Source organism: Thunnus thynnus, chromosome 6 (assembly GCF_963924715.1).
Source record: "Thunnus thynnus chromosome 6, fThuThy2.1, whole genome shotgun sequence".
Lineage (NCBI taxonomy): Eukaryota > Metazoa > Chordata > Actinopteri > Scombriformes > Scombridae > Thunnus > Thunnus thynnus.
Genome location: NC_089522.1, coordinates 2855917 through 2873939, shown reverse-complemented (window position 1 = coordinate 2873939; position 18023 = coordinate 2855917). Strand labels below are relative to the sequence as shown.

Here is an 18023-nt window from a genome sequence, read left to right as displayed (position 1 = left end):
AACATCATTCATCTACATGAAAAGAGTGGAGATAGAAAAGGAATAATGCAAAGATGCAGAGAGTATTTTAATGTGTCTGTCACCTGGTGTGTTAAAACTGAGATTATCATAGGTAGGATGTGAACAAGAACTGTGACATACTATAAAATAATTCATACTGAAAAACAGAATACACTTAAGTCAAAAGAACACATCAGACCACTCAGCCCTCAGATGTGATCTCCTAAAATAATTCCTAAAAAGAAACAAACTGAAACTATAGATCTTGCGGCTCATCACTGCACACTATTTAGACCTTGTAAACATAAGGAGGGGTAGCCACAGATTTTAAAGTAGGTTACGGGTTTTGTGATGATGGTGTTTCAATCTGAGTGTGAAACTCAAAACCAGGAGAAAAATGCTGCAGGACTGGCCCCCATCTCACCCAACCATTAGACCCCCACCCTCTGTCTCCTCCCCTTTAGCTGTGCCCTGAATAGCAGGCAGATTTCAGGCTGAGTGGCACAGGCACGACGCCGGTGCCACGTCGCCTGATAAACACAACCTGGTGCTCCTTATATGGCAGGCGGTTCCTGGAGGGAGGGCCTGAGAGGTGAGAGAAAGGGACAGGAGGGGCGTGATGCCGAGGAGAGAACAGCCATGAAGAAATGGGAAGGATGTTGTTTTCTTTAAAAGTGGTAGGGGGCTGCAGGCTATACTCAGAGGGAAACCTGCGTTTTCCAACGAGAGAGGGAGAGTTAGCTCATCTGCTCCGACTGCACATCTCGGGCCTGGCGACAATTTGCTCGGCTTCACTTCTTACACTGGAGCTGAGCCACTGGGGGGCATTGATTTCTGTGCTGGGAGACCGCTGCCTGAAGATCAGTGACAGAGTTATGACAGACTTAGGTAGAGAAGAAATTGGAAAAGATCAATTTAAACCAGATAATTGAACATTTCTTCTTCAGATATGAGAGGTTTCTATTGTTGAACATGAAAGAGATTTTGGTATTAGGCATCATGTACAGTACTAGTCAAAAGTTTAGACACACTGTTTCATTCAAGGGAATGGGAAAGTGTCTCCAAACTTTTGACTGGTACTGTACGAATGCAAGTAGAGGTGTTTCTGAAGTCCAGTGATGAGGCAATTTGAAGTTGAGATCTGGAATAGTGAGATAAGACCAATTGTAGTTAAACAAATGTGTGTGTGTGTGTGTAAAAGGTGGTTACACACAGCAGCTCTTCAGTATACATGCATGTGATTGCGTGTCGTTGTGTGTGATGACTCAATGTGTGGCTGTGCATGTGTGTTTATGTGTGTGTGTGTTTCTAAAAAAAAATTGTAATGCCAGGCAGATATTGGTCATCTAGAAGTCCCGCAAAGGCCATCGACAGATAAAAACAGAAGAGCAAAAGAGACAGGAATCAGAGTAGATAAGACATGTCAGGCACGCAACGCAGAATAATTTGCAAAGATGAACAGTGAGCGGAAGAAGAAAGTTGATTTATTTAGAAATCACAGAACAGGGTGGAGTAGAGATCCAGTTTGGAGGAGGAGGAGGAGTAGGAGGAGGAGGAGGGTGGGGGTAAAGCTAGTAGGTGGTGTAACGTTTCTTGAGAACCAGCAGCTGCCAAGGGACAGCTGGGTGGCCGACGTAAGGAGGTGGCTGGGGGAAAGTGCCTTCGTCTTAAAAGGTTTGAACGGATATTTATAGATATCCTCACCATATGAGAAGGGGAAGGGGGGTAAGGGTAAAGGCATTCTTCAACTTCTATCCATTTTACCATCTCAAAAAGTACATCATATTCATAATTGTAAGGGATTTATAGCAGATTTCCATCACCCTTATATATATTTTTTCTCTCTCTGAACTCCGTGAGGAAGTCAGAGGAAGGGTCACCAAGGAATGTAGAGCTGGTCTCATTACTGGACGTTCTCCATCATCTTCAGAAACTCTGGAACGAGAAAGAGAGAGCAACAGCCGATCAACCAACCCACCACCGATCCATTAGAGTGACTGATGAATGATTCAACAGATCAATGAATTAGTCAGTCAGTGTATAGAAACTCTTTATGTGAGATTACTGAGTTCAAGTCACGTCAAGACACTTGACAAGATGTGACTGCAATGCATCTCTCAAGTTTTTATTCCAGTCACTAGAATCATCAACTTATTTCAACTAAAATTTTAAATACATCGTTGTCTGCTCTCTGTATGTGCTCATAGATTCATCCACAGGTTTCAATGCCTCATATGTTTTTATATACATAAAGACCTTACCCATGTGTACAGATTTGTGACAGTATAAACTAGTTTAGCGAGGACACAATCATTCAACCTTTTAATAACACAAGATTTAGGTCGCGCTTGAATGGTGTGGAGATTGAGATTAGATGAGTTTACCCGCCACTCCATGCCTTATTGAAACTACAGGCATGTTGTATTTACATTAACCAAAAATCATTTTCATTCACAGGGACAAAAGAGCCTGTAAATGAAAGGAGTTATTTATATAAGCTTATTTGCTTTCTTGCAGAGAGTTCGATGAGAAGATTGATACCACTCTCAGATATCAGAGTGGTATTCATTTTCTCATCTAACTGTCGGCGAGAAAACTAATAAGTGTATTTTAAACACTGTATGTGTTTAAAATCAATGCGGACCGTGCATCTAAGGATCAAATTAGAGATGCATTTTACACTTCTGCTCAATATAAAGCTGACACCACCTTTCCTCATAAAAAATAGTTTTATATATATATTTATATATATATATATATGTGTGTGTGTATATATACATATACATACATACATACATACATACATACATACATATATATATATATATATATATATATATATATATATATATATATATATATATATATATATATATATATATATATATATACACACACATAACGCCTTAGATTACAACCATTACATTGCTGATTGTACAGCATAATTATTCCCAATTTACAGTGTCATTTTTAAAAAGTGTTCAAAAATATTATATTCCTTCGGCTGTAATTGGGCTGTACAAGTGAAAATGTATGTTCTTCTCTCCCTCTGACAAATATAATAAACTTTGAAAAATGCTGCATGGACCACAGGAATGAGGCTCATGTGGCTTAATTTTACCATCAAAATCAATCTTTCCATCTTTGTTTGTGTCAGATTCCCCAAACATCTCATCAATATCTTCTTCTACGACTGGTTCTCCAGTGAGATGGAGTATGTCTCCGAACTCCTCTCTGTCGATGAAACCATCTCCATTCCTGTGAATAAAAAGCATCATCAAAGTCACAGAGTGGAAACTAATCACTGCTGTCTTACATCACCACACTGACACTCATTGCTGTTCATTAAAAAGTCAGCTTTATTTTTAAAGTTCAGGCCAATTTTCATCATCAATACTTATTCTAGCCACCAAACTGTGGCTTGAGTCATAATTAAAGGCAGACCAATACTGGATTATGAGGCCAATACTGAAAGCAATACTAAGGGTTGAAAAATCCAGTAACATTATATTGGCAGGTATACATTTTAGCCATACTAGTGGCATAGATATAAGGATAGCAATGTCGATTGGTCCGCCACTTAGGACAGACTGAAATACTATTGGATGGACTGCTATGAAATTTAATACAGATATCTATGGCAACCCGAGGATATAATGTATTCTTTTGGTGAAATGTTTTACTATGGATCCATATACATATATATTTACATATGGATATGGATTTTACAGTTAAAAATTAACTTCTCAGAAAACGGCAACACAGTTTCTAAATGACCTCAATCATATATTTGGCTTTTCTGTATCTCGATTTTTTGTTAATTATAAGCCAGTGTACATGGCAATATTGGTTTTTGCCAATTCCTGAGGGAAATATCTGGCTCTTTAGCTGCTAAATGTTCATCAACTAGTTGGTGAATTTGTCTGTGTGCCCTTTTGTGCTTGACAGGAAGTGAACAGTTAGCCTGTTGCTGCTGGAGGAGAGAATGCTGAGAGTGCTGAAACAGTTGTATTTGGCTTTGTGTTAGTATTGGGTGTCATACTTGTCAAAAATACGGAAGCATTCTGAAAGCTCTTCTTCACTCTTTCCGGCCTGGTCCTCCTTTAACTGTTGCACCATCATGACCAAGAACTCCTCGAAGTCAATGGTACCGCTGCCTGAGTAGAGGAGAGGGGAATAAATGAGTGCAGGGTTCTAAAAACCAATTATTAATATATGAGAGTCACAACAGAACACAAACTCCTCTTGACCCGAATCCATACTACATACTATACATCACAAGCTAAACGTGATGGTGTACTACATTAGCAGTTAGTCACTGCCAATTAAACTTCACAAATAGACAGCACAATGTTTTTTTCCTGACATTAAATACTTATTTTTTTTTATTTTCCAAGATTTTACTGGAGTTGTTTCACCACCACACACAATGTATTTCAATGTTCCAGCTGTGAGAACATCCTCCATTTCCTTAGTGCATTGTATTAGTGTGTGCATCAACAGGACATTCAAAAATAGCACTCAAACCAGACAGTATAGCCCACTGTCTACTTTGAGTATACATAATTTATAATTTCATAATAATGTATAATTTTGCCTCTTGTGCACTGAGAACAGGGACAGGGAACACAATGTTTTTTCATAAAGCTCGATCTCATCAATCACCCGTGTGGTCTATGCATTTAGATGTAAGATCCTTTGTCCCTTTTCTATTTGTTTGATCACACAGTGATCTCACCATCCTCATCAACCTCCTCAATGATGGCATCCAACTCCTCTCTTGACGGGTTTTGTCCCAGCATCCTCATCACGGTGCCCAACTCCTTGGTGCTGATGTCACCGCCACCGTCGGTGTCGAACATGTCGAAGGCGGCCTTGAATTCTGGACGAGAGAAGGACATTGTTTGAAAATTCGGACAAGGTGAAAATGATTTATAGACTTTGTGCTTGAATTTAACATTTTGGAAGGTTACAACAAAGCTGAATGACTTATTTAATGCATTCTGAAAAGAGTGGTAATATGTGATTCGTGACTTAGACAATACCAGAGGCCCCAGGGAACAAAAATCAGTTTCCAAACCATTTCCAGCTCATTTTTAGAACCATTCATTTATCATCAGAATCATTACAAACAACAAGATATTCAGCAGAAAATCAGTGGAGGAACCTCATCAAGTGTAATGCACTGAATGACGCATACAGCACAGACTGACCTGCAATCATCTCCTCAGTCAGGAAGGAGCGGGCATCACTTTGGGCGTCAGTGGGCTTAAGAGAAGTGGATAAAATAAAGGGAGGAAGGGGCAGTGGTGGATGAATGAAAGGAGAGGGAGACAGAGGGACATGAGTTATCATTCATGTCTGCCATATTCACCATTCGCTGCTGCATGATGAGGACACTGAACATGTTCAGAACCAGAACAGGATATAAGGAGTGATTATAGTAGAGTCAACAAGGTTAACAGTATCTTTAGCAACTCTCTACAGAACCACTAAGCTGTCAAAACATTTGTCTTTTTTATGTATTGAAGTCTATCAGCCCCCTGTAGTCTGACAACCTGTCTTTCTGCTCAGCTTTATAAAAGTGTCACAACAAGCTGGTGGTTTCCAGCAGAAATGCAACATTTCACTGCAAATCATACACCACAGATTACTGGTGAGCACTATTCAAGACATACAGTGGCGTCCTAGATTTTAAATGTGTTTTACTGCCTTGCAAGCAGCCACTGGTAATCCATTACAGTTAAACATCATATCTGTTTTTAAGTTGCATTACACAGTTCGTAACATTATTTTATCATTGTATTATTGTGCATGGATTGCCTATTTCAAGGAAGTTTCTAGTTTTAACAAATTTATTTTCATACTGCGTAAAATGAATGGAAATCAACACTTGCCTAAAAGGTAAGAAAAAAACGTGAAATCTAAAATCTTACAGCAGATTCCGGAAAATTGTTAGTTTTAATGCTAAGTATGTCTGAATTGCAGTAAAAACACACTAAAATGTGTTTTTGTGCATTTTAGTTGACACATATTGGTATGATCCATCAGTGGTACGCTCTGGTCACTCTACCTCCTTATAGTTAAGCCCTGTTGCTCTGTTGAGCCAGATGAAACCAAAACAGAAACCTAAAGCCAGAGATAGAATTATCATTGACAAAATGACAGCCAAGAACTGGAAATAGTCTTATGTCAGGTAAGACGTCATGTTTAATCCCCTGTCAGCTGGCTGCAGCTGTTAATGATGGTTCTTAAAGGGGAACACCACTCAATGTGAGACATATTATTCACAGATTTAGGACTGTTAAGTCAATATTTTTGGACTGCAACAGTGTGAGATAGCGGTGAGTATTTGCTTGGTTTTAGTCTCTGTTGTTCCAGTCTGAAGCAACAAAGTTTATTCCCTGACACCCGCTCAAATTTGTTCTCCCAGTCCTGCCATCTTTTCAGTTTGTTCTTGTGTCCGGACTTTAAGCCTGATGACTGAAAGTCATGCATCCAATAGCAAACCATCTTGAAAATGCTGGCTCCTTTTTCATTTTCTTTACAATGCCTTCAAGTTCAGTTTTCAAAAAAAAAGGAAAGAGACAACAAATGAACAAATAAACAAACACCACTAGTGCTTGTCCCAAACATTGTTTCAGTTTTCTAACAGGTTTGTTGAGAAATATCACAGCACAGCAAAAATAACAAAGAATACTTAAATTGATGTTCTATAGATCCCTGTTCCTCAGTAGTTCAGTAGGACAGCAAATTATTTTCACTTCCCCTCTCTCCCTGTTTGCTTGACAAGTACGTATTAATCTTGACATATGGAAGGTCACACAAACCCACAGGGGTTAGTCATCCGTTCACTGTAAAGCTATTTTTAAGGTGAGAGTTGACAGAGGATTTGAGAGAGATTTTGTCAAGGTGAATGTACTAAGTTAGGACACTCAGAAAAAATGGCATGTCCTCTCACTTTACTCAGCTGTGTTCTTTCTATCTTTAGCATCGCTCCCTACAATCCAAATATCAATCGTATTGAGTTAAATGACAATATGATGGAACACAAAAGCAGAGTAAAATCACATCCGTCTGTCAACAAACAGCAAAGAGGAGTTGCAGAAGTTGAACATGTAAACAGAAGTTTTCAACAGCAGGTTATCAGTCAGGAGAGTTAATTTTCCTGTCTAAAGCAAACGTCATAAAAAAGTATAAACAATCAAAGCACTGTATGTGCCCCAAATTCAATTCTATTTTCAGGAATTCCAAGAGATAGAACACCACTTGTAGACATCCAGCTGATAATCCAGCTGTGCTGCAGGTGAAGACTTGCTGGGTCACTGTGGATGAGCAGAAGAAGTTTCTTTTCGCTTCAGATAATAATCTCCATCCTCTGTCATCATGCTTTCCCAGTTCAAAGCAGAAAGTGAAAAAAAAACACCCAAATCCTTAAAGATTCACTTAAACTAAATTTCCTTCTCCTTGTGGTTTCCCTTTAACCTCCATCTCAATTTTCGGTTTCTTACCATGGTGGCCGGCTGTGCTGCACAACGAACACCAGTAAAAACGACACACGGCTGAGAAAGAAACTCTCTCTTCTACACAGTTCAGGTAGCACTGTGGCTTCACCCCCCTCCATAAGTACCCTCTCATCCCACTACACTTTTACTGAAAATGATCAGGATAGGGCAAGAGGCCCCCTCCTCAGACAAGAGGCAGCCAATCAAATCCAACTTTAGTTTGTGCCCTCTGACAAACTCCTGATGGACATCCCCTTGTGTGGCGCACTCTCAAATCCGCCATATTTAGATAACAGACAAGCCCAGTGACATTTATTTTAAAAAAAAGAAAACACAGTGCAGGCATCGGGCAGCTGGAGGTTATTTTGGCAGAGGATCAACTGGGCATCTCAGTGGACACTTGATTTCACATACACTATAAGAACCAGGATGCATGCACACTAACACACATCACATGGACAAACACGCACACAAAGATTAACACGTCCGTGCATGCACAAATTCTCTACCCCTTTCGCAATGTCCATTAACCCATCTATCCGCCTGTCTCCCTGTCCTCACAGCCTCTGACTTGGCCTTGCACTTGTGACATCTGTAATTTAAGAGGCGTGCAAATGGACTTTTGATCTCACACAGCTGTACCTCATCTTTAACCATCTTAGCTATTGGTTTCTCACTGCCTCACCAAGTAAACAAACCATATTACATAGCCACAAGCATGATTATGCAACCCATAATTAGTACATCAATCAATCACAAGGCTTAATCATATTGCACAAAGTGCATGTTTTTAATGGCAAATTAAAAACTCTTGATATACTGCAGCAAAACTCTCACCACTGCCAATCTTAAGTTGTCTAACATGGAGGGGAAGATGAGTCTTCAGCCATGGTAGCAGCTCTGTGAGTCTGTACTTAGCTAAATGCTAACATTAGCATGCTAAGATGGTCACAAATGACAATGCTAATATGCTGATATTTAACAGATATTTGTTAATGATCACCATCTTCATTTAGTTTGGGAATTATGTTAATTTGCTAATTAGCATGACACAGAAAGTACAGCTGAGTCTGATGGGATAGTCATTAGTTTAGCAAGTATTTGGTCATAAACCAAAGTATTGGACAAACAGAAATTTTGACATGAGATGGTGCTTGATGAAAAGTTAAAGGATCACCAAAGCCATTGGGATTCATCCTCTGGGGACCATGAATGTACAAAATGTCATCCATCAAATAAACATAGCACAAAAAGTAAGGAAATTTGTGTTTGGTAGATTATTTCTTTGTTGTAACAATGCTTCTTGTACTTATACCGTTGGAAAGCCTGTTTATTTCCCTTTTAAATGGTGTGGGTTGCACCCATGAAAAATATGCCAAATCTTCTCTGCCAATGCCAAACAGCTTATTCTGCCATTGACTCTTGTTTGGTGTTTGGTGGATTGGATGATTGAAGTTTGAAGAAACAAGACATATTGGCAATTTAACAATTTATATGTTTAACAAACAGGAGCCTCAGTAGTGTGTGGGAGAACCATACACAGCCACAACAGCCTGGCACCTCCTCCTCGTGCTGGTCACCAGCCTGGTCACACACTTGGTTTGTGGGGTTTATCAGAGACTACCTCAAGAATTTGGGAGTGGAGAGAATGGAATGGCCTGCCAGCAGTCCTGACCTCAACCCCATTGAACACTTGTAGGATCAGCTTGGGCATGCTGTTCGTGCCAGAGTGACCAACACAACCACGGTGGCTGACTTATGACAAATGCTGATTCCATCCCACAGCAGTGTGTGACCAGGCTGGTGACCAGCATGAGGAGGAGGTGGCAGGCTGTTGTGGCTGTGTATGGTTCTTCCGCATGCTACTGAGGCTCCTGTTTGTTAAATGAATAAATTGTTAAGTTGCCAATAAGTCCTGTTTCTTCTCATCTAATCCACCAAACACCAAACAAGAGTCAATGGCAGAATAAGCTGTTTGGCATTGGCAGAGAAGATTTGGCATATTTTTCATGGGTGCAACCCACATACTCAGCTCTGCTGCTCATCCCACAAATGCATGGTCCTTACAAATGTGGCACCATTTAAAAGGGAAATAAACAGGCTTTCCAACGGTGAAAGATTTATTGCCAAGAAGCATTGTTACAACAAAGAAATAATCTACCAAACACAAATTTCCTTACTTTTTATGCTATGTTTAGTTGTTGAAATATTTCAGTCTGGACCAAAGTGGTGAACATACAGACAATATCAACATGAACAAAGAATGAAGAGTTTTATTTGTCAGATAGGTGCAGTCACATATCAACATAGAAACTATCAAATGTACTTCAAGGGTTAGTTTCCACTTCAGACCACCAGGTCAGCTGATGGAAACAGATGAGTCTCTGCTGATCTTGGTCTACACTCTGGAATTTTAAGAAGCAAAGCTCTGCAGTGTGTCAGTTCTTTCACTGGAAATCTATTTATGCCTGTCTCATTGGCTTTGAAACAAGAGCAACTGTCGTTGCTCATCATTTCTGTCTTCTTATCTTCAGATCAAAAATTGCATAACTTGAACACAAGTTACGCAATTAGTAAGAAGCAATACTCATTATTGAAAGGCAACAGAAAAAAGAAAACACTTGGAGCTGCTTTCAGAAGACATTACAGATTGAGGCTTTTCCAGCGCTAGGGGGAAAAAAATGAAGAGAGACAGTAAGAGGACTTGTGCCAGATGCCCTGAGTCTGGGTGGCTCACTGTCTTGTGGAGAAATTAGGCCATTCAGTCATTCAGTGCTTTATAGATAAGAAGAAAGTGTCTTACTGTTAACACAACAGTGATTGAATTGTATTGCCATCTCAGTGTATCAAATGTTCTCATGACCATGACTTAATGTTATCTTAAAATAGCACATTTTAAGATAACAATAAGTAATGTTTAGCTGTCTTAACAATTAAACATTTATCAAAAATAGTTGACCTAAGGCCACACTCCACCTATCTTCCAAAAGATGGCTGAGGCAGAGGGGTTTTACCTTACAAGATTGCACAGTGTTAGGTTGAGTAGTAGGCTCATATTATTAAGCTCACATTCAACTTTTCTTCTTTCTTTTTGTCTGGCTGGTGGTGTTTGGGGCTTATAAATTAACTCAAAGGCGCAGGTGTATGAAGTGTTCATGTGTAGCAGCACTGGAGTGTCAACTTTTGTCTGCTTGTTGTTTGCTAAGAAAAGTCAAGCTGACTGCCTCCAGATTTTTTTTTCTTTTTGGACCAAACACAAACAACAAAACCTGAACAAGAACGTCTTTGACAAACACCGTTTGGACTGGCTGCTTGTGGGTTCTCTGCTTGAGCTAGCCAGTTCCAAGTTAATCAGGAACAACTCATGAAGAAAGTGGTGAGTATGATCAATTCACAGATATTTATGAACTAAACATTATCTAATTGTAACCCCTGGGTAAATTCCGTGAGTAAAATGGGCATAGCAGTAGAAACCTTATAGTTGCTACAATATTAGGCCCTGTCATTTTAGGATGATAACCTATTCATAGTTTGTTTAAGAGACTCCTGACAGACCTAACAAAAGGCCACCTGCCAGCATAGTGAGAAAAGAAAGCCACGACACATGGGGCCACCTACTTTAAGAAATCAGGGTCTTTTGGAGATCAGTGGACCCCAGCCTGCACTGCTGCCTTTCTGGAGATAATTTACTGTCTCACTCATGCTCCTGTCTTGGCTTTTGCCAACCCGACAAAGCCCTATATACTGCATGTCAGCTTCGATGGTTTGGGCGCGGTGCTCAACCAGGAATATCCGGAAGGATTGCGTCCTGTAGGCTTTGCCAGTTGGAGGTTGAGAAACCCTGAAAGAAATCACCCTGTCCATCAACTTGAGTTTCTTGGTCTCTATGGGGCAAAGTTCACTGTGAGAGTCAACAATCCTCTGACCTGTTCTCATGTTCTCATGACAGCCAAACTCAATGCCACTGGCCATAGGTGGCTGGCAGCCCTATCCACATATGACTTTGGCATACAATACAGGCCAGGCAGAGGATGGATGCAGACCTCCTGTCCAGGAATGTGAGCACAGGAGAGGGGTGGATACCTCCATCTCCAGTTGGTATGGGATAGATTCTACTGGCCTAAAATGGCTGCTGACATTGACCAGTATATCACAATGTGTGGGAGGTGTGTGGCTCAGAATACCTTGCCTCACAAGGCTATTCCATTGCATCAGATCACAAGTTGTGGTCCGCTGGACTCTCTATGCCCAGGCATTCCCCATGAACAATCAAAGAGTTTCAACAGTAGCCAAAGTACTGTTGGAGAAATTCTTTGTCTGTTATGGTCCGCCAGCTTGCATCCATTCCAACCAGAGGCAGGACTTTGAGTGTCTCTTGATAAAAGAGCTCTTGAGCATGCTGGGGATCAGAAAATCAAGAACCACTACTTATCATCTGCAGGGAGACCCTCAGCCAGAGTGGTTCAATTGTACTCTTCTATCCATGCTGGGCACTCTCAGTCCAAAACGCAAACAGAGATGGAGTCAGCATGTGTCCTTTATGGTGCATGCTTATAACTGCACCCATAATGAGGTGACTGGATATTTGCCATATTACCTAATGTTTGGCAGAGAGGCTTGTCTGCCTATTGATGTATGTTTCGGCATTTCCGCGGATGGAAATGCCGAAACATACATCATGGCTTCTGAGGCCTCCCACAAGAACCATCAGAAGAACAAGCAAGGCTACGAAAATCGAATCAGAGTCCACAAGCTGCAAGAAGGAGACAGGGTACTCGTTTGAGCCTTGGAAGTTCCAGGAAAACACAAGTTAAAATAAATGTGGTCATTGGAAACCTTCCTAAACTACCTGTTTATCGAGTAAGGCCTGAAGGGGGAAGAGGAATAGTAAAAACGCTTGACCGAAACCATCTTCTCCCCATGGGGTTCTTAGTGAGGATGCCAGAAGTTCGAGAGGAGGGATATTTATTTCAGTGACCATCCACCAGAGCCTCAAGTGCTTCTGCTCAGAAAAGAGCACAATGGAATGAGGAACAGACAGCTGGTGAACTAGAGCACAGTGTCTCTCAGACTGAGGAGGAAGATCCTCACTATTCTTCTGGAGGTATCGCAAATGGTGACTGGTCAATTTTGCCCCATCCCTTTCAGTCAGTGAACCATGCTGATGAAAGGCCCGATGTAGTCTGTGGGGATGGAAATAGTGCCCCTGATACTTCTCCCAGTGAAGACAGAAGTCTTGACCCTGCTCATTCTGCAGAAGGGGAAGCTAATGGTGTTATAGTACCATCAGAGGACCCTGTAGTGGACACAAGACTGGAAGTGGGAGATGTCCCAACGACTAGTGAGCCCAATGATGGGGTGGACCCTAACAGTGTCTCTGCTGCTAAATGAGCAGTCAAGCCAGTCATTTGTTTGAGTTATGATGAACCAGGAGAACCCACTGACACGCTACTTGTCGCTGTGTGCTGAGGGATGAAAATGTACCTCACCAGTGATGCAGGAGATCTTCCTATAACTTGGCGGTACAGTGTTCCAGGTGCAGTGAAAGGGGGACTAGCAGTAAGAACCTGACAGGTCAGCCCATCATGTCTCATGATGATAGAGTACTGCCTGATAGGGACATCCAGACATTTTGAAGGGGGAGGGTGTAACGCAGAGCAGGTCGGGGGTGAAAAAGAAAATGGGAGTGTACGCTCCTCCGACACAGCAGTCAGTGTGTGTGTTCTACTAAGTAGCGACTAGCTACAAAAGTTAGTTAAGTAGTAGTAGTAGCCTAACTCATTTGTAAGGAGTTTATTATATGGCTAAGAGTTTTTGCCGATGGTACTGTGTCTAATCTTAACCCCATAGGCTGCTCCTTCTGCTTAGCTATTAGTTAGCATGCACGCTAATGTGATGTATGGACTCTGAAGCCCGTTCTCAGGAACAGTACATTAGTACTGCTTTAAGTTGACACACACACACACACACACACACACACACACACACACACACACACACTGCACCCAAGCTATGCTCAGGCCTGCAATGGGGGTTATTTTATTTATGTTATTGCCGGCTGTTGTGGGGTTTTTTTTTTGTGGGCTCACAACAGTAACTTGCAGTTGTTTTTTTTCATCCAGTCTGTTTTATTTAGAGTCAACAGTGGTAATAGCTGTTGGATATTTCATATTAGCTTAAAATTACAGGTTATTTTCTGCACAGTTAAAACTGCTAAATACCATAAATATTGTGGTGCAGAGATGTTATAAGTTTACAATCAGTCAGGTTTAAAGGGTATTTTGCCTGTCATTTCATTTCCATTACCTGGATAGAAAATAATTTAGTTACCTATAAATTTCCTCTTTGTCAGTTCAATAAATAGGAACATTTAGAAGCTGAGGTTTTACAGTGAAAATAATTACAATTACACAGTCACACTATCATACTTAAATTTCAACTGTTCAACAGAACCATTGAAAGGGTGATACAAGTGATTAGTATTAGGCTTCACTCTATGGTATTAGGGTGTGGTTTAGGTTAAAGAACCCAGGGCACTGTATCTCACAGTAGTTAATGCTGGAAAAAGCGCTACATAATGATTCAATAATATGGTATCTCCCAGTCTGTTCTCTCTTTATTTAGTCCTCAATTATGGGCTATTCTGGAAGTATTTATTAAATATTATTATCAAATATTAGGTCGTTCCTCATTCCTTCCTTAATAACTATGCACAGTTTTTTGTACCATATTGTAAAGTGTTACCAGTTAAAGGATGCTGCTGGAAACATGAATGTCTGAACTTAATTTCAGGGCAATCCATCAATAATTGTTGAGGTATTTCAATCTAGACACACTACATTGATATTCCTAGGGACATGATAAAGCTTCAAATGTCATTTTTCATCACTGTGGGCACTTTCTTTGTATTGGGTTGGTGGCAGGATTCTCTTAGAAGAATATCTCAAAACCTGGGCTCAAAAAATGTGATTACGCCTTGATACTGTGTCCATGGCTTCACTCATATATATACAGTACCAGTGAAAAGTTTGGACACACTTTCTCATTCAAGGGAATGGGTAGGTGTGTCCAAACTTTTGACTGGACTATAAAAGTAAAATAAAGTAACAACATTTGACTGGCCAAAATTACTTTTGAGCAACATCATAAGAAGTTTTCTTCAAATGCACACACGATGTGTCAGCATCAAGATCAGGGCAGAACTGGTGAGAAAATGCTCACCAACTTAGGTATATATTGCTCGCTCCTCTTGTGTTGACTACACTAATTTTCCTCCTCTCTTGCTGGGATGGGGCTTGTATGGGGCAAACATTTGCCTGCACAGCAGCTTGTTTAGAGAATTATCTTACTTTTGGATGATTCCTTGCCCGTTGGAGGCTGCCATAAACTCTTGTGGTGAAAGAATGGTTAATTACTGCTCATCTGTTGAGATCTCCTGCCAGAGTAAATCATGCAAACATACATATCACAACCTGCTGTTCACAAGTAATAGAGAACATTGAGATGTATTCAGCTGGCACCAACACTTTGTGATGAATGGGAACTCACTGGTGATATAATGCATTGGGGTCTGCAGGGGATTGGAGTGATTTGCTGGAGCTGGATTGGGGTTGTGATATGTGATCATGACTTAATTCAGTCATTTCTACATGTATTTTATTTTTGGTTTCTCCTCTTCTGACCCATGGATTCATTGTGGATGTCATGGAGAGTAGCAGGAATTAATCCAAATGCAGGCCACTACAGGCAAGGCTGAAGATTAACTTCTTTATTCAGGCAGTGCAGGCAGAGTTAAAGTGAAAAATACTGAACTGAGCAGAACAAACTGAACAGAACAGAGGATCCAAAAAAACTGAACTGAAAACCACGACTAAAATAGAAACTGAACTAATCAAACAACAAGGAACAGGTGGAAAGACACAAGAGCAGGCTGGGAGCTGATTAGCTGGGGAAGACACAGGGAGCAGGGCAGGGCTGATGAGACTGATACGGGGCAGGTGTGAAGGGAAGGGCAGGCTGGGCAAAGACACTGAGAGCAGGGCAGGGCTAATGAGCTTGATGCAGGGCAGGTGAGGAGGGAAAAACAGGCTGGGGAGGAGTGCAGGAACACAGAAGGAAAACACAAACAGAAGACCAAAAACCCAGAAAAAACAATATAATCATGCACAAACCTCTTAATATATAAATAATAAAAAAAACATAAATCAAACTGTCTCAGGATTACATAACCTTAAAGTGCACAAGTCATATTGAGCAAACACTTGAGCAATAAACTTAAGCACACAACAGTGTAAGCTAAATAATCATGCAAGACAGTCCTTTAAAGATACAACCCAAATCATATGAACGAGCAAAACCATATGATCAAAAGGACTGGCCAACAGAAGTGTAATAAAGGAAACAAATAGAACAATAACACAAAGGGTCCAAAAACCATGTGACCATGTCAGTGGATTTTATGTGACTGTGATTTATTCATTAGAATATAAATAGTATTTAGGAGTTAGGGCACTTGGAGTTACAGTTATTCTGAATGTGTAGTATACTGTGAGTAGTATGTATGTGTGTGTGTGTTTGCATGTATCTATACGAGTTGCATGGTTTTGTGTATTAGGTATGTACATCTTTATATGTAACACGTGGTACATATACTGTATTTTTAGCCATGCTACAAGCATGGCTATGTCGGTTGATTGGTCAGTCCACTGCTTTGGTCCAGACTGAAATATACCAACAGCTATTGGATGGATTTCCATCAAATGTAGTACAGACATGGTGGAAGAACCCTGATGACTTTGGTGATCATCTGAATTTTCCTCTTGCACAACCAGCAGGTCAAACTAGTTTGTAGTTTTGAGTGAAATATATCAACAACTATTGAAATTTGATACACACATTCATGTTCCCTTCAGGGTGAATGGAAATTATGATTGTGATCCCTTATCTTTGCATATAGTACCATCATCAAGGCTAAATTTCAATTTGTGCAATTGGTTCATGAGCAAATACTTGCTAAGTTAATAACATCAGCCTCAGTCGCACTTTGTGTTTAGTTCTAATTAGCAAATATTAAGAAGCTAACAAGCTAAGATAAGATGGTGAACACGGTTAACTTTATACCTGCTTAGCATCAGCATATTAGCATTGTCATTTTGAGCATGTTTGCATATAGTAATCTTAGCATTTGACTAAGTACAATGTCACAGAGCTGCTAGTGTGGCTGAAGACTTTTAGTCTTTTGGTGGTTAAATACGCAAGAAATGACCTAAGTTTTCTTTTTTTGTGCTTTTTGGCTCAGGTGTTTTTGTCTTGATGGAGTAATACATCATCCATACATCATCATCTTGAATGTCTTTGACTATATCTAGAGCAGAGGGCTGTTGTGTAATTCAAGAGATTACATGCATTTATTAACAGTACTGTGGAACAATCATTTGAGCAGGAATACCCTTTCTCCATTAATTTCAGTTTGGCCACCTGCTCTCACAAAACCCAAAACCACTTTAGGATTAAATTAAACTCCAGTCAGTGTGAGAATGTGAGCAGTGTGCTTCACTGCTCTCAGGTATTAGCAGGTTTAGATCAATTCCCCTTCTTACAATATGTGGTCTCCCAGTCAACCTGTCCATTTCCCCCTGCTCCCTTCTCTTTCTTTTGTCCCATTATACCCATCACACTCTACACTTCTTTCCTATAGACAACACTCCTTCTTTATCCCCCTCCCTCTGATCTCCATGTTTTGATCTTCACCGTCTCCTCTTTCCATCATAACCTCCTCTCACCCTTCTCAGGCGTCGCCCCTGCCTTCCCCAAGGGCCACAGGGCGAGTTCAGCTTCCAAATGATGTCACCGCCTTCACTGGGTGCCTGACTGACAGCACCAGCTGATGCTATACACAGGAGAAGATTTTCCACACAGTGCTCCTTCATTCAGCAGGTGGAAGACAAAGATGTGGAAAGGTGAGACGAGGTTGGTTTGCAGAGATGGAAAAAAAGACAGAGGGAGGAAATCACTTGTCTTCTTTTTAAAATATTTTTTTTCTTTTTCTCATTCTTCCTGTTACCTTCTCTGTGCACCTTCTTCTCCCTCCACTTCTCCTCCTTCTATTCTTGGACATTCCCCCGGGGGAGCAGCTGAAACCTGTAGACAAACACACCCTATATAAGGCTGGAGGTATGCCATCACTCCTCCCCCACCAGCGCTCTATCCCTCCATTCTGGAACCCTCTTGATCCCTCATTTGCTTCTCTTATATCTCTCATATTCTCTTATCTGCCCTTCTTCTGTCCCTTTCCTCACTGTTCCTTTTGGTTGCCCCCTCTCTTCTATGCATCTTCAACACCCATTATACTCCTCAGTGACCTGCTTCCCTAATGCAGTGATGTATAGGGGTAAACACAAAAATATGAACACTTTTACAAACAAAAATAAAAAAATAAAAAATTAATCAGGCCTGCAGTTCTTAATTTGTGTTGAGACTATGTCAGACCCATGATCAATTTTGAGGCTGTTGTGTGTA

At 40.6% G+C, this 18023-nt stretch overlaps 1 protein-coding gene and 1 long non-coding RNA gene across 4 annotated transcripts; one reads left to right on the top strand and one right to left on the bottom strand.

The window, feature by feature from the left end:
- Positions 1-1457: 1457 nt before the first annotated feature.
- On the bottom strand, positions 1458-17637 carry LOC137184020 (troponin C, skeletal muscle). 2 transcript variants are annotated; one of them, XM_067591313.1, is made up of 7 exons: positions 17569-17637; positions 17288-17428; positions 5214-5268; positions 4739-4882; positions 4043-4157; positions 3122-3258; positions 1458-1935 (listed from the first exon to the last, which is right to left on the bottom strand). In XM_067591313.1, exons 1-7 carry the CDS (start codon positions 17620-17622, stop codon positions 1904-1906), a joined length of 678 nt encoding a protein of 225 aa, XP_067447414.1. In that variant the 5' UTR covers positions 17623-17637; the 3' UTR covers positions 1458-1903. The 2 variants fall into 2 exon arrangements, with proteins under 2 accessions (XP_067447414.1, XP_067447415.1); XM_067591314.1 differs by lacking the exons at positions 17288-17428; positions 17569-17637 and adding an exon at positions 7512-7661.
- On the top strand, positions 4824-17966 carry LOC137184026 (uncharacterized). 2 transcript variants are annotated; one of them, XR_010928598.1, is made up of 3 exons: positions 4824-4921; positions 17297-17464; positions 17639-17966. It is a non-coding gene; the product is annotated as an uncharacterized lncRNA (long non-coding RNA). The 2 variants fall into 2 exon arrangements; XR_010928599.1 differs by lacking the exon at positions 4824-4921 and adding an exon at positions 10537-10881.
- Positions 17967-18023: the final 57 nt, after the last annotated feature.

Bases quoted from the DNA above. Each gene is read 5' to 3' on its own strand.
- LOC137184020 (XM_067591313.1), bottom strand. From the start codon at position 17,622: ATGTCCAAGAATAGAAGGAGGAGAAGTGGAGGGAGAAGAAGGTGCACA. The intron at 4,883-5,213 runs GTCAGTCTGTGC...TCTCTCGTCCAG, and splicing joins GACTGAGGAGATGATTGCAG to AATTCAAGGCCGCCTTCGAC. The intron at 3,259-4,042 runs GTATGACACCCA...TTTTATTCACAG, and splicing joins TGCTTCCGTATTTTTGACAA to GAATGGAGATGGTTTCATCG.